At 42.6% G+C, this 16,538-nt stretch overlaps 2 protein-coding genes across 9 annotated transcripts in view; one reads left to right on the forward strand and one right to left on the reverse strand.

Annotated features, from left to right (window-relative positions):
* Positions 1-5,169, forward strand: part of ABCC3 (ATP binding cassette subfamily C member 3) — a 50,092-nt gene extending 44,923 nt beyond the window's left edge. Inside the window, exons 27-31 of the mRNA XM_062623539.1 lie at positions 917-1,063; positions 2,251-2,409; positions 2,771-2,937; positions 3,831-4,025; positions 4,719-5,169. Coding sequence (XP_062479523.1) covers positions 917-1,063; positions 2,251-2,409; positions 2,771-2,937; positions 3,831-4,025; positions 4,719-4,827 — 777 coding nt within the window. The 3' untranslated portion in view covers positions 4,828-5,169. The remainder of the gene's footprint in view (positions 1-916; positions 1,064-2,250; positions 2,410-2,770; positions 2,938-3,830; positions 4,026-4,718) is intronic.
* Positions 4,999-16,154, reverse strand: LOC134166161 (ankyrin repeat domain-containing protein 40-like). Of its 8 annotated transcripts, none has more exons than XM_062623541.1 (6): positions 15,554-16,153; positions 12,594-12,784; positions 10,678-11,151; positions 9,625-9,806; positions 8,250-8,303; positions 4,999-5,415 (listed from the first exon to the last, which is right to left on the reverse strand). In XM_062623541.1, exons 1-6 carry the CDS (start codon positions 15,730-15,732, stop codon positions 5,269-5,271), a joined length of 1,227 nt encoding a protein of 408 aa, XP_062479525.1. In that variant the 5' UTR covers positions 15,733-16,153; the 3' UTR covers positions 4,999-5,268. The 8 variants fall into 8 exon arrangements, with proteins under 8 accessions (XP_062479525.1, XP_062479526.1, XP_062479528.1 ...); XM_062623542.1 differs by having other exon boundaries at positions 12,636-12,784; positions 15,554-16,147; XM_062623547.1 differs by lacking the exon at positions 4,999-5,415 and adding an exon at positions 5,875-6,601 and having other exon boundaries at positions 15,554-16,148.
* Positions 16,155-16,538: the final 384 nt, after the last annotated feature.

Genomic DNA, 16,538 nt, shown 5'->3' on the forward strand with positions numbered 1-16,538 from the left:
TTGAGACAATTCCTGCTCTGAGAGTGTTCTCATTTAACCTGAACAAATGTCACGCTCTGAACTGTAATTTATGCTATCACAGCTCCAAATTATTACTGTCCTTATGCAGCCTGTGCTCAGCATCTCATTTGCTGCCACTGAGAGCGGCTATAGCACAAGAGAGATGAGTTTCACCACCAGAATATTGCTCCCATTGGGCTTGAAGCGTTTGATGCATAGTCCTACCTGCATTGATGGGGCTGCGATCCTGCTAGTGGGCACAGCTGCAGTGCAGCTATCAGGCTGTGCACATGTTTTCAGTAGTATTTCTATTTAATCAGCGTAATCAGTCCTCGTCTCCCATGGGAGACCATCACACCTAGGAACACTGACCTGCCAAATCCAGGGAAAGCATCCAGTCATCTACCTTTGTTGCTTGAGACTTTTAGAGGTGGCAGATGGAACTATGCTGGGAAATCTGCTGCTTTCCAGACATACTGGGGTGTGTTAGATGGGATACTAATGAGGAAATGAAGGATCTGAGAACTGCAGTGTAAGGTTCTGGAGATCAAGGATTTAATCTGGAAGCTAAAACGAAGCTAGACAAGATGCTTGGTACATGTTATAAGCCAGAGCTCGAACTGGCATGAAACAGGCAGTGTTCTAATAAAGTTAATGGGAAAAATGTAAATGTATATCCATTGAGGATTTGGCCCTACATGCTCAGACTTCTTTTCTGTAAACTTCACACCAAAATGGGTGGATGCTTCAGAACCCATGGTTTTGCCTCATTATTTAAATGTACTTGATAGTGGAGATTTGGTTACTTGATAGTGGAGATTTGATTTATCAGAAATCCACAAACATTAATGTGTTTGAGTTTGAGTTACTTTTCCTTAAACCTTTATGAAACATTTCTGACTTCTGTTTCCCTCAGGCTCCCTGGGTTATTGAGGGCAAGAGCCCCCCAGAAGACTGGCCATCCAAGGGAGAGCTGGAGTTTGTGAATTACTCAGTGAGGTACAGGAAGGGCCTGGATCTAGTGCTGAAGGGTCTAAACCTCCAAGTGCACGGTGGAGAAAAGGTGAGTTACCACCTCTGTGTCTTCACTAGACCTTTGCTCTTGGGCTGCCAGTGGCAGCCATGGAGCAGAGGACAGGGTCTACAAGCACACTGCAGGAGCTAGCAGTGACACCCGTGCTGTTGGTGTGGCAGCATCCTCCAGGCTGGAAGCAGGAGGACCAATGGCATGGGGCTTCTGGACTTCCCAAATTAAGCTGGCAATAGGCTACTGTACGTGGTGTAGGAGGCACCCGCACAAGTGACAAAACTTCAGTGACAAGAGTGTTTTTTCTGAAGCAGTGCAGATGGGAGAAGGAATTCCAGCTTTTTCCGCTCCCTGGCTTTCCCTGTGAAGCTTCTGGCACAGAAGGATATGACATTCTTTGCTTGCTTAATCAGGAAGTTGTCTTTGTTCTGGGACATTCATTTCTTCATGCTTCAATTGAAAGTTCTGGGGTTTGTGTGCTGGTGACAGAGCAATTAGCATGGGAAAGTCCTCCACTAAGCAGACAGGATGACAACCATCTTCTGGAATGAAGATACATGTGCTTACCATAAAGTCAGAATTGCTCTCTGAAAAGCCTTTCTTTCTTGTCCTTGCACTCCTAATATGGGTACTTCAGCTCATCACCCAAAGTCACCTAGGGTGGCTATAGGCCTATGTACATATTCACATGCGATAATATCCTACAAGGATGCTGGGGAGGGACTCTTCGTCGGGGACTGTGGTGATAGGACAAGAGGTGATGGGTTCAAACTGAAACAGGGGAAGTTCAGGCTGGATATAAGGAAGAAGTTCTTTACTGTGAGGGTGCTGAGGCACTGGAATGGGTTGCCCAGGGAGGTTGTGAATGCTCCATCCCTGGCAGTGTTCAAGGCCAGGTTGGACAGAGCCTTGGGTGCCCTGGTTTAGTGTGATGCAACCCTGCCCATGGCAGGGGGTTGTAACTGGATGATCTTAAGGTCCTTTCCAACCCAAACCAGTCTGGGATTCTATGAATACCATTCAAATGATGGGAATGGCGATATCAACATTGCAATGCATGACATGGGGTTTGTAGGGAAGGGTGGTTACATTCTGTCTTAGATTCAGATGTTGTGTCAGATATCTTAGAGGCATCTTGGGGGTTTGTTTGGGGTTCTTTTGTTGGGGTTTGTTCTCATTTTAACTATCATCTGCTTTGTTGTCAAACCCCCCATTTGATGTAGATTGGGATTGTTGGCAGAACCGGAGCAGGGAAGTCCTCTATGACGCTCTGTCTCTTCAGGATCCTGGAAGCTGCAAAAGGGGAAATTAAGATTGATGGTGTGAAAATTGCAGAGATTGGTCTCCATGACCTTCGATCGAGGCTAACCATTATTCCTCAGGTACTGTTCCTGTGTATCACAATAAGGGAAGGATCTTTCAGAGCACAGCAAGCCGTAAATAATGGTTTATCCACAGAGGAAAATGCTTTGTTACACTCAGAAAATTGTTTCAGAAAACACTATTTATAGTTTCAGTGGTGCTGCTCTGCCACCTTCTAAGCTGCTGCTGGGTGATAAAACAAGGTTTAGGATAAAGCATCTTTACAGCTGGAATTTGAGTTTGAAGTAATGCAGTTTCAGAGTGGATGGGATTGGCAGGTGGCCTACCTGCAGTGCAATAGAGACTTCAAAGCAGTAACTCATAGTATCTGTACTTGCACAGCTAAAGCTCTTGTCTAATGAACGTTGGGTTTCTATCCAGGACCCTGTTCTCTTTTCTGGAACACTGAGGATGAACCTGGACCCATTTAATAAGTATTCAGATGAAGAAATATGGAAAGCTCTTGAACTGTCTCATTTGAAGAGGTTTGTCAGCAGTCAGCCATCCATGCTGGACTATGAATGCTCTGAAGGTGGAGAAAATCTTAGGTAAGGAATGCTTGGACTAGAAACATACACGGAGCATTCACTGAGCTGTAACAGCGAGTAACGCTTGAGCACAGGTTTACACTGTGTCTGAAAGGATTATCCACATACCTCTCTTTCAAGAGAACCACTTTGCCTGCTGTTCTGCCTCTGCCACCAATGATCTGATTCTTCTTTGCTGCTGGGGAAGGGTTTCTCCCAAGCCAAAATCCTGTCTCACCAGTAAAGAAAGAAATCTCAGGGGGATGTGGTATTAGAAATAGGCAGCTCCTTAAACTTGGTAGGAAGGGCAATACCATGGCAACATATATAACTGCTGTGCTGAATAGGAGTCCTCTGCCTAAACTGACACCTTAGCAGTGTTTATTTGCCATTCTTATTTCGAAGACCCATGAAGACATGAACAAGAATGATAAAATGCCATGCTTTGATACTCTGCGCTGGCTCCTAAGGCTGTGCCATAACCACATTATGTATGGGATGAATGTTTTTGTGATGCAGAAAGGACTGACAACCTCAGAACGCTTTTATTCTTCCTTTTTTCTTCTCTTTTCATAAGCTTGCACATGCTCAGTGTTGTTACCACTGTGTGTGCTTTTGAAAACTCAGGCTGAAGCACTGTAATCATTCTGTAATCATTAGTTGTCACACTGACTGAAAAGGGCATTTGCTGGCGCTGTCAGTACTGGCAGTAAGTGAACACATACACTAAATTAGCTGAGTAATGCTGATGGATGTTGGCTCTACGGCTGACAGACCAGGCTGTGTGCTAAACACGATTGGGTTTTGTTCCCTAACTTTACCTGGTGAGTAATCTGTTCTAGCACAAGCGATTGTGAGCAGCAGAGAGCCAAGGGCAGTGGGGCCTCTTTGTGAAACCCTGTTTCTGCTTGCAGCGTCGGCCAAAGACAACTCGTCTGCTTGGCACGAGCGCTGCTCCGCAAGACGAGGATCTTGATCCTAGACGAAGCGACAGCAGCCATCGATCTCGAGACGGATGATCTGATCCAGATGACAATTCGGACCCAGTTTGAAGACTGCACAGTGCTGACAATAGCGCACAGGCTGAACACGATTATGGATTACACAAGGTAAAAGTTTCCTCGTGGTGCGTGGCGGGGAGGCTCACCCGTTCACAGGGTACCTGAAGCATCACTTGAAAGGGTCCAGTTTGTCCCTAGATAGTCACACTGATGATCTTGTCAGGTAGTGTGTAAGCAGTGATGTTTAAGCCATATAATCCTAGAATATCCAGACCTGACTATGCCTCTGGTGGTGTAATAAATAGGTTCTATATTCACTAACCAGAGCTGCACAAGGCATACTTCCCAGCTGCATTAATAGCACTGTCAGCAAGCTTATGGATCCTTTTTGCACTAGCAGCTGCTATAACTCTTTTACTCACATCATATTAATTACTTTAATATATATATATATACACATTTATATATCAATTTTATATATATATAAAGTATATATATATACTTTATTTCATGAGCTTTTATCTCCTTGGCTTTCTGGTACCCTATTTTCAATTCCAGAACTACCAGTATGGTACTTCCCCCCTTTATTGGCCCTGGGAGATAGTGCCCTTTTTAAATCAAACAGCAGCTCAGGTAGAACATTTATCATCCATTGTGTTTCAATGTGTGAAAAGAATTGAGCAAAACAAAGCCAGGGCAATAATCAGAACAGTTTGCTTTGTGATAAAAAAGGATATCTCATTTCTTGCAAGGAATTCTCTGACGTATTTTTCCCCCATCATCATCTTTTGTTTGGCACAGGGTCCTTGTTCTAGACAATGGAACAGTAGCTGAGTTCGATACACCTGCAAACCTTATAGCATCAAAGGGTGTTTTCTACAGTATGGCCAAGGATGCTGGACTGGCATGAAAAGAAGACCCTTTGGGGTTTTGGTTTGTTGTATTTGTTTAGTTTTTTCTAATATTACTGACTTGGCACAAAAGTGACTTGTGAATGTACTGTAATTTACCAACAGCTTTTGTAGTAGGCTGAACTTGTGATATGTGAACAAAATCTTTTACAATTATAAGGACCAGAAAGTGAATTTTATATTTTTTAATATTTTCTATATACATAAAGTTATTTTATTATATGCTTTTTCTTTCCCAAAGAATGCCAAACGTTCTGCCAAGCAAATGTATGTGTCACAGGGCAATATGTGCTGTATTCAGGTTTATAATTAGTAAATTATATTAACGGTACCAAAAATTACACCTGTTCTCTGTGTTTTCTGCCTAAGGATTCATTGGTTCTGAAGTGGAAACAAGCCCTGTTGAGCAATGACTCAGCTGAAAAACAGTGAAATAATGTTTAATCTCTGTGGCTCCAACCTGTTCCTTTCAGTCTTTCCCCCAGGACAAGGGAGTTGAATGCAGCAGCTTCAAGGCTGTGAGCTATTCCAGGACCTTTGGTATCCCTGCCCAGGGCAACTTCAGCATTACAGAATTCCTCTTCAGCCTAAGAATTACAAGTAACATGTATTTAAAACTAAATCTGCAGATGGCTTAATATAAATCATTAACTACGCAGTTTCTACCAGTGTGGTAGACTCCACATAAGCCTGCAGGGACATGATTGGCACAGAAGTGTTATAATTTTGCTCTATCTCTCTTGCACATGGAGTCATTATGAGTAAGACTCCACTTAAGTGGAGCAGATGTGTATATAATTTCTCTCATTCAACACTTAATCACCTGAAATAATGTGTGATTTATTTTGCAGAATTAAATATCTACGTTATTATTGATAACAAAGCCTCCTCAGATAAAAGGAGTCCTGTGTTTAAACAACATGTGCTGCTAGAATCAGATAGAATGTCTTCTGCTTTAGTTCCTCGCTCCCTACACCAAGCACTCTAGAAACCTACCCAGGAAGAAAAAGTTCCACTGTTTCCCCATAAGTAAAGTTCAGAAAGACTTTGAGAAGACAAAAATAATCATTTATTAATTCCTACAAATGAGTCTTCTTAAATAGAAACAAGAATCTACAGCCAAGCATTCATTTGCCATTCACAGTTCATATAGCAGAGCCCAAAGTAATGAATTATTTATCATACACAGTAATGTAATGATTATACACTGATCAGATTGTTAGCAGTGTTAATAGTATGTTCTGTGTATAAATTGCATAAGGTATAAAAATATTCCTTGGAATGCTTAGATAGCAATTGGCATCTGCAGGATAATCAGTGTAACAAGGAAGCTGAGTTTCCTTATAGAAGGTCTGACCAGTTAATCCTGGTACTTCCATGGGTTTAGTTGGCATTCACAGCAGATGCCTAAACCGCATCTGTTTTGTGCCAGGGAGAATGCAACAGTGTGATACAAGGAGCAATGATTATATTATTCCAGCAGTAAGTATACCACCAGCAATTTGTTATAAACCCCAGCTATTGCAATGAGTCAGAGCACATTTGACCTCCAACAGTTTTCAGAAGAGGCTATTCTGCTGTGACAAAACCATCTACTATTACCCTTAGGAGACTGAGCTTCGGACTAGCTAACTGGTACACAGGAGTGTTTGCAAGGATCTGTGCTTCCAGGTGAACACTGGCCATCCGACTACAGGGCAGATTGGGAGAGGGCTCCCTCTTGTGTGCTCATCTGCTGTTGAAGCTGCTTCCCTTTGCACAAAGTACCAGTCACTGGATGGGAAAGAGAGAGCACAGATGAATTTGGTTCTTCTTGTGTCAGCTGTAATACAGGTGCCTGCTCTGACTGCAGGGGAAGAACCAACTTCTCTACCTGCCACAGCCTCCAAGAAAGGGGACAATGCTGTGGGGGATACCTAACTCCAGTCATCTGGAGCCACAAATGCAGTTCTCACCTCAGTGTTTCCTCCCTGCTCAGCATCCTACTTCTATAAATCCCATTTATAGGGCCACATACATTGTACTTGGGCTGTACATTCTTGGACAAGGCAATCATAACATCCTTTGGTTGCTGTAGTTTCCAAAACAACTGGTGGTGAGGGAGGGGAAAGATGAAGACACAGAGGGAAGTTCCACCCAGTTTGGTATGTTCTGTTTGCCTGTTACATACATCTCATACTTCAGGTTTAGGCAGTACATACTTTTACAGTTAGGCTATCAGAACAGAACTCTTCCTCAAAGGCAAATGACTAAGTAAATACTAAAACCCTTAAAAATATGATAAAATCCAGCTCTTAAATACTTTTCAATTTGTTTATTACAGAATTTCATAGCAAAGTAGTCTAATTCTGCATTTTAAGTACCAGGAACAGGAAAAGTAATTCTTTTTCAGTAAACAATATGGGTAAACACAAGTCATTGGTGGGAAAATAAAGTACATTGCATAGGAACATCAAGATTTAGTATCAGCCCAGAAAACCCTGGGCATACCTAGTTTCTTTTTACACAGGCAACTTTAAATGTTCAAGATGCGACCTTTCTCAGGAATGTAAAAGGTAAAAGGAAAATACAATTTTTGTGCTTTCAAAAGGGGGAATTAAAGCAGCGTCAGAGAAATGCGATGTCAACACAGTAAGAAAACCAGTATTTTAAATTGCACATGTCAGTACTGTTTACTGACAGTAAAAGGGATTTTGGTTGAGAGCATATTTATGATTTGGATAAATGCTATCACTTTTTATTTTCAACCTGAGAAATAGGGAAAAGTGTAAACAGGGATTAAGAAATCACTTGTAAGTGATTACTTGTAAGGTAATAAGTCACTTGATAGTATTTAAAGTAGACATAATTTTGTGCTTCTTCCACAAGATCCAAACCCTTCTGCTTTTTTCCTTCTAAGATATGAATTGAAATGCATAATCCAAACAGTGAATGTTAATGGTAATGGACTCAGTACAAATATTAAATGGGTTTCATGGCAGGTTCTTTAGCTTGAGTACCTCTGCTATTTTATAGCAAACAAATTATTAGAACAGCTTAAGGTAAGCCTTTCCCTGAGAGCTGCTAACTCTGCAGTATTTCAAGATTATCTTTTTGTAAGGAAAAGTGATGCATTAACAGATAGTTCTACCAATACTTCCTTTGCATTAAGCTACTTTTACATCAGACTCATTACTCTTGGGTTAACTAGAGGCTGTAACTGTGCATAACAATTTTAGTTCATTCCATGGTTAACAAAATAGATTTTTTTACATGATTAGCCCTTATAGATACTATTTTTCAAACCTCATTTTAAAATCAGAGCTACAAATCTTCTGTTTTATTCTTTAAACAATTAGTATGTAAGTTCTGATGCCTTCTTGTTATAACCACTCCGTTCAGAAAGTGTTGGGACTCTGAAAAGTAAGTTTTTGTCGCTTACTGTTAGAACAAGCTCCAGTTCTTGGAAATCCTGTAGCCTTGCCACATCTTTGTCCTTTAAATAGATACAGTAAGTAAGTTGTTAGGTGATAAACTTCAGTTTTGCAGAGGTAAGTTAAAATAACAGGCTCATGCCAACACAGGGTATGTATTTATCTGTAAGTATGACAATTTACAGTAAGCTAGAAAGCAGACATCCTGTTGCATCTTATATTTATTCTGGAATCCCATTCACTTACTCACTTCAGTCTATTTTTAGAAGGAATGCAACACTGATGAGTGCAAGTGATTAGTGGAATTACGCCTGTAAAGATCCTCTGCATCCACCCCCAACTTCCTCTTTTCCCCCCTCCCACCTTGGTAATTCTTAGAAGCTCATGAATTGATCCTTGCATTACCCAAGAAGGTCCTGCATGCAGCTTCCTCTAGAGCAGCCCACCAGCATGGCGGTAGAGCAGCTTGGCAAGGGTCTCCAAGGGAAGAGCAAGGGAAGACACCCTCCCACAGCACAGGCTTGAGCTCTGATGCCCGCTGCAGCAGAACCCTGCTGCTAAACAGCATTAAATAGAATTAGCTCTGTATCACCTCAAGGAACAGTAAGTGTCCTGCAGTCCAGAGAACCTGAGTAATTAGCACTGGAAGTAAAACCAGTCCTTCAACACAACTGAAGTTGGCAAGTGACAGAACTGCTTGTGTCTGTCTGTCTTATTTTCCTTTCACTTCTTGACTAACACAGAATAAGTCGTCATTTAGTCAGTGAGGATGCAGTACAGTGGAGTCTATTAGTCTAGGACTAATCAGATTAGCGCCATGACTGACACCAACAATGCTCTAGAGGGATTTGACAGCAACAGAAAGGTCAACAGTGAATCAGTACAACAGGTCAGCAGGTCCGCGTCCTGTTTGCTGCACAGGTGACTGTCACTGGAGTGAAAAGAGGTACATGGAGAGACCTGCACTCAATCATTCTGAAACACCTTTCTGGTTCTTGAAAAGACTGCACACAGTCCTCACTAACCCAGCAAAACTCGGTCAGGATTTGCAGGGCTTTCAAATGCTGATGGCAGCTCACAGTGGTGTGGTGTTGTACTGAAGTTAAGAACATAATTGAGAAATCAGATATGAACTGGGCTCAACACCAAACATCTGTGGAAGAAAATGATCAAGAAACTTGAGAACTTTTTTTACTAAAAGCCCCAAATTAAACAACTGCTGAGTGCTGATAGCTGAAAGGAGGTTTTTCTTTTGGGGTTTTTGTTGGTTGTTTTGGGTTTTTTTTCAAAATGGGCCTATGCAGGTGACCAACACATCCCTTTTAATGCTAACCTAAAAACCTTTTCTGTAAGTTACTGCACTTCAAAGTTTAGAGTTCTTACCTTTCTTAACATTGTATTTGGTAATTTTCTGATCTTCTGTACATGCTCAGGGTTAACGCCCAGCTCACGGCAACTCACTCGGAGCAGTTCCTTATAGGTCAGTTCTTGTCTGTCCAGTTCAATTTCAATGAAGTCATTTTCTCTGAGATTAGGGTTTTGTATTCTAACTTTAAGCACCAGTTCTATTAGAAATAAAAAACTACATTAATAGGAAAATATATAAAGGAATTGGAAATATATATCTATAGGAACTTCCAAATATTTCTATGATCTATTAACCTTGTTTGTATAATTTCTAACAATACAAGAGTCCTCAGAAAGCAAACAGCTGGACTCGGATGACCACAGTTTTCATTAGCTTGACTTTCATCAACCTATATGAGAAAATCATTGCAAATTTAATACAGTGTGTGTGAATGAAAGTATGAACCTTTGAATGGACACATACCCTACTGGATTTAAACTAACTTAAAAGCAGATTATACTGGTTATCAACTTCCTGAGTAATCCAAGATCACGCCTATCGGGTTTTGATCCTTTGGTCATCAGTTAACTTCTCATTGCTAATTCATGGCATCAGAACACCTTTTATTTCAAGAATGAACTTTTGAACTGAAGCTGAAATGGAGCTTTCTCTCTTTGGGCAGGCAAAATTCACCTGCAGAAATGGCAGATCAGGTAATTGTGCACCTCCAGGCTCAGGTCTGCAGATAGAGCCATGGCACGTTCTCTCTTGAGCTCACTGGCTGTGTAGTCACATTCCTTCTTTGCAGCTTGGAGTATGCTATTTAAGGAATTAATTACACTGGTGTCCGCATGCTTTTAGAGCATGAGACAAACAACAAATGTTTTCACCAATATTTTAATAACAGTTCCAGCAGAAACAGGATATCTGCCTCTTTAATTCCCTTCAAATGCTTCCTGAATGCCTAACTGTGGGAACCTGAAAATCTCTGGAAATGCTTTGAATACATATAACTTGGAGTTGTCTATTCTCATTGTCCAATGTGACATAATTCCTAAGACAAAGCAAGAAGAGATTTTTACTGTTACCTTGCATATTAAGTGGGAAAGCTCCAGTGAAGAAAACAGGCTGAAATGCTGGCACAGGCCCCATACAGGAGCCATTCTCTTGCTGAGGCACAGATTGATTTGATCCAGCTGGTGAAGGGGCACTTCTGCTCCAAGACACAGATCCCTGGTACACTGGACCTCTCTGACGGACAGGTTTTGTGTGCGGAGGTACAGTAGACCCACGGGGCAGTGATGGTGTGCCTGCAGCATCAGCCACCTCAGGAGCAGCATTCCCATGGTGTAGCGGTGCATGCGTGTAAGTCTCCACATCAGGTAAGGAAGCAGAGTCGGTATCTCGTGGTTCTAAGTGTGAGACACTCCCATTCATGGAGGGATCTGGAATACTGTTACTCATGGTGTTATAAACATAAGGGAAAGGTGGGTTAGCCAGGTAATTAGGGATGATTGGCAGATCTGACTCTTTCTTTAAGTCTGGCAGTTCATCCTCTTCCACTGTAAAACAAACAAACCAACATTCTCCAAGACTCATTTGAGGGGAAAAGAGAAGTATTAGTATTGCATTGGAGGTGGTCGTTTGTTCTTATGGGGAAGGACTGGTATGTTAAAAGCACCACAAGTTACAAGATGAATCAAGAAGCACTAAGCCTTTTTTCCTATAGTAACAGAACCATGCTCAGGTGTTGTGATACAGTAAACCCAAAAGCAGAGTCTGACTCTAGTAATTCCAGGGCTGCTATTTCCTTCTAAACACTGCAATACTTCTGTTTTGGTTTGATGTGTTTTAATCCATAGCCAGCATGTTGTAACATGGTCTCTGGTGGTATAATGCTATCATCTTCATAATGTATAAGGCAATGAAAACCAAAGGGTAATATTGTTGTTTGATATTAAGGCAGGGGATAAAGGGAAAAGAACACATAGTACTGGGAGAGCTGAAACATTACCAATTCAACAGCTGGGAGACAATAATGAAAACAGGGAATACAAAGGGGAGGAAAGAGGGTGTTAACTGACCACACTTCAATTTACTTACCTCTAGCAGCAAAGCCTACCCTGCACTACCAATGTCCTTTAATGAGCTGTTTATTGGGGCTGCTAATTTTCCATTTATTCAACACAGTGTCTAAGCTCCAGAAAACATTGGGGAAGTGAGGTTGCTCTGGAGCCCCAATGTAAGAAGGACATGGAGCTGTTAAAGCAAGTCCAGAGGAGGCCACAGAGGTGCTGCGAGGGCTGGAGCAGCTCTGCTGTGGAGCCAGGCTGAGAGAGCTGGGCTGATTCAGCCTGGAGAAGAGAAGTCCCCTGGGAGACCTGAGAGTAGTTCCCAGTGCCTAAAGGGGCTACAGGAAAGCTGGAGAGTCTTTTTACAGGGGCATATATGGACAGGACAAAGGGGAATGGTTTTAAACTGGTAGAAGGGAGATAGATTGGACATTAGGAAGTTCTTCCCTGTGAGGGTGCTGAGGCACTGGCACAGTTTGCCCAGAGAAGCTGTGGCTGCCCCATCCCTGGCAGTCTTCAAGGCCAGGCTGGATGGGGTTTGGAGCAACCTGCTCCAAGTGGAAGGTGTCCCTGCCCGTGGCAGGGGTTTGGGACTGGATGAAATGCAAGGTCCCATCCAACCCAAACCGTTCTATGATTCTACAATATAAGGGTTTCATACAAATTTGAGAGATTTTTCTCCTGTTGCCCTTTTGAAAATAGGAAGCTGCATTTAGCTGTCACTAGTTTAATCATGCTGTTGTTCAAAATACAGCTTATCTAATTGTTCAGTGTTTAGAACAAAAGTTTGGCTGGCTGAATATGGAATTTGTTGGTAATCTTGTTCTTAAACTTCGATTTCTTACCAATTAAACACTCTAGAAATCAAGTCACGGTTATTACTAAGATCCAAACACAGTATCTTCACATGCAAAATAAAGATTGGAACACACATGCATTAAACAGCCTTTTGCTACAGTCTTGTATTGGTTTACCTCCCAACATCTTCCTTATCTCTCTCTTTGATGTTAACTGGGCTGGCCTTTCTCCTTTCTTTGTGAGGATCTCCTTGTCAGCACCAGCGTGCAGCAGGTAAGCCACTACCGGAGCATGGTTCCGTTTACATGCCCAGTGCAAACAAGTCCTGCACATGGAAAATGTTAACACTGTTTAAATCCTGAATTATGGCAGATTAACTTCCACCCATTCTTGCTACCTAGGAGAAGAACAAGACCCAGTGCATGTCTAACAGAGGCTTCAATTGCAGTCTTCCTTGGAAATTTAGGCTGGTTTTGGAGCCTGCAGTGACACCTGCTGATGTAGTTTCTCTTTGCTCTAATGCTAGATACCAATTTACCACAGTTGCATTGTTAAAGCTCAAGATCTTTTCAATTTGTCATTTATTAAGGTTCTAATATATAACTATAAAAAGATTTGTGTGTGCCATTTTAATCTCAGACAGAATAAGTTGTACTTCAAGTACTTGTGAGTGTGTGTTTATGTGAGCCTTCCCTAAGATGCTATTTTTACTCTTTAATTAATGCTGCCAGCACAATGACTTGCACTTTTTGGAAAGTAAATGCTGTTCAGAATACAGTAAGCAGAGTTTCTAAGCACACAGTTCTTTGCCCGGTCACTATTCACTGCAGCAGCAACTCTGAAGCTTTGATCTGCACACAACCAGTTTTCAGCAGTCTGTCAGTGATGCACAGAACAAACCACTTGTCTGGTTTCTCAAATTGCTGTTTGCAGCTGCTGACCTAGAGTGAAGAAACATCCTAAAACCTCCTCAGCTTATTTAGGTAGTTACACACTGTAACTCGTTATATGGTCTTAACCATTCTTCCCTAACCCAGGTTCTAGTGATGTTTGATCTTTCCCTAGCTTTTCCATTTTAATTCTCTATCTCCAGCTGCAGAAAACTTCAGAAAGATGAACACACTGAACCCTTCTCCAAGTTTATTTATTTATTGTTTAAGAATTAAATAAAGCAGAGCTAAATGGCCCATGGCAGGGGGGTTGGAACTAGATGATCTTAAGGTCCTTTCCAACCCTAACTATTCTGTGATTCTAAATAATGAACTTATAAGGGGAAAATAGTTTCCATTGAAAGTCCAGCTCCAAAAGGCTTTTTTCCACTTCAGCTTTTGGTTGGCTGGTTGATTTGAGTTGTTGTTAAGAAAGAGCCTGCAAAGTTGTATCTTGACCAGTAACTCTCAACTTTGTATAGAAAATTGGGCTCTTCTGAGTTTTCTTGTGTGCAAACATGCAAGGAAAAAAAGAGAATCTGATCTTTGGACGCATACAAATCAGGTAAACCCAAAAGGAGATAAGGTAACTTGCAAAACCTTGTTCATTTTTGTACATTCTGACTTAAGTAAACCTCAGTTCTACGATTTCTTCTTACTAAAACGAATGCATCTTGATGGCAGAAAGTATGCCTGAATTAAAGGTCACCAGTCACTGCAGCATCTAACATCTAACCGAAGAAACAGGAATGTAAGTGTATGTATACATATTATTTTTCTTCACAGGCTATCCTAGGAAGGATGTTTACAAGATCTGTGTTTCCAAGATGGTACTGTCAGCAATACTGTAAAGTCCTGTGTTCTCCCACCAAGGCTGGGCTGGCCATTTCAGCTAGAAAGTGCTGTTTCACAGTGGGATAAAGGAATTTTGTCAGCAGAAAGTATTCCTGATGTTTTGACACCAGAGATCCCACATAATCTGAGACAAGGTCCATGAAACTCAGACCAGGTTTGTTTAGTTTCCCTGTGCAGTGTTTGCTGGACTTTTCACATATTTCTCCTCGTGAAATGAGTGTGAACAGCCCGCATGAACTCAGAATTAGCACGTTGCCAAGTTGCAAACTGGTTTGGACCAAAGTGGAGGGAAAAGGCTCAGACAGCATGGTCATGTTTGACTTGAGGTCAAAATTTACTGGTTTGCTTTGGTGAGAAGGAATGTGCAGGAGCATTGGCCTGACCTTGGGATCCATCCTGACCATTCCATGTAGTCTCACACAGAGGTAACATCTACTCATGGACCTGACATGCATTAAAATGTAAGTACTCAGCAGCTCTCGGCATCAGACAGTCTCAGTCTCCCTGAAGAAATGTTAATTCTACAAGCAAACTTAAATCACAGTGAGGATCCATTCATTGCCATAGTTACAAACGACCAGATCATTTTAAAAACAATTGTATTTTAAGCCAGATTCCGTTCATCAATTTCAGTTTTTGATACAACCTCATTTTGATGACCGGTACCTGTTTATCTTCCATGCTAAGATGATTTTGAATCTTATGAACCAGTAAGATTTTACAAGTTCTAATTTGAATCACCAGAAGCTGAACTTCAAGTTACAAGTGCCCCACGCTTCTCAAAACTGCTGCTCAAGCTTTCACCTAATTTTAGCTTTCCTACTTCAGTTACAACCTCAAGCCCAATACAGCACAGCAAACACAGCAGAGTTGAACTTAGGGGAAACAGACTGCCGAAATGCCTGAGCATTCCCTGTAAATCCTGCTTCAGATAACACTGTGTGTGTGCGTGCGTGTGTTCATTGATAGAGTCCCACTTGTACAAGTGCCTATTACTGAAGAGTCCTGGGTTTAGTGTCTGAATGAGATGTCAAACCCGAAGCATTTATATATAACACTGACACGTCCTGCAACTACCCTGCTTTAAAAGTCATTCCCAAACCTGATTTAGGAGTTAATGAAGGTATTTCTGGTTACATGTGAACACGGCTGAGATTTGGCTGCTTGTGCCCTTCCAGTCTAAAGTAACCACACGGTGACCTGAGGGAGCAGGACACCCAGGAGCCGGGAAGGGAGCGGGTGACAGCGGTTCCATATTCACGCCAAGGGGTGAACACAGCGCAGCACCGGGACGCCCGGGGCGTTCTTACCAGCCGTTGACTTCGTTCTGCGCGTTGGGGCTGACCCCCAGCTCCACCAGCCGCTGCACCTCGGCCGCGTCCCCCAGCGCCGCCGCCTCCCGCAGCCGCTCCTGCCGCTCCCGCTCGGCGCACGGAGCCGCCATCTCGCCGCCCCCCGCCGCCGCCTCCAGGCCGGGATGAGCTCTCATGTCCGGCTCCCAACCGGGCACCGGCGGACAGCAGCGCCCGGTGCCACCCCGCGGCGGTCTCTGCTGGGGGACCCTGTTATCGGTGACACCCGCGGCCCGGCCACCGCGTTCCGGGTCACAGCCGGCCCGGAGCACCGGGGCGTGTATTTAATGGTTGAACTTGATGATCTTAAAGGGATTTTCCAACCTAGTTGATTCTATGATTCGGTACGCGTGTAATTGCTTAAGGAATGTTACTCGTTCTTGTGGGTGCTAGATTCACCCTGTTGTTCTGTCCAGGGAGTTCTCATCATCTTCGTGTGTTGTCAGCACAATTGATTAATCCTTAAAATCAAACAGATCAACATCCACCTCAAAATTAACAGGAAAGAGTGCAGGTAATTCCTGCAGTTTGCATTGTTTGTTCTGAAAAGCTGGGTTTGATCATTGCGAGCTTGTCCTACACCAAGATATGGGAATAGCTCAGGAAAAAAATCACAATTTATAGAGTCAAAATCATAGAATCACAGCCTGGTTTGGGTTGGAAGGGACCTTAAAGCTCACCCAGTTCCAACCCTTGCCTGGGCAGGGACACCTTCCACTAGAGCAGCTTGCTCCAAGCCCCTGTGTCTAACCTGGCCTTGAACACTGCCAGGGATGGGGCAGCCACAGCTTCTCTGGGCACCCTGTGCCAGCGCCTCAGCACCCTCACAGGGAATAGCTTCTGCCTAAGAGCTCAGCTCAGTCTCCCCCCTCTGTCAGCCTAAAGTCATTCCTGCTTGTTCTGTCACTGTATGTCCTCCTAAACCATTTAAGCCTTGGTCCAC

Source organism: Pezoporus occidentalis, unplaced genomic scaffold (assembly GCF_034315485.1).
Source record: "Pezoporus occidentalis ecotype Australia unplaced genomic scaffold, CSIRO_AGI_Poc_V1 ctg254, whole genome shotgun sequence".
In the NCBI taxonomy this organism is placed as follows: Eukaryota; Metazoa; Chordata; class Aves; order Psittaciformes; family Psittacidae; genus Pezoporus; species Pezoporus occidentalis.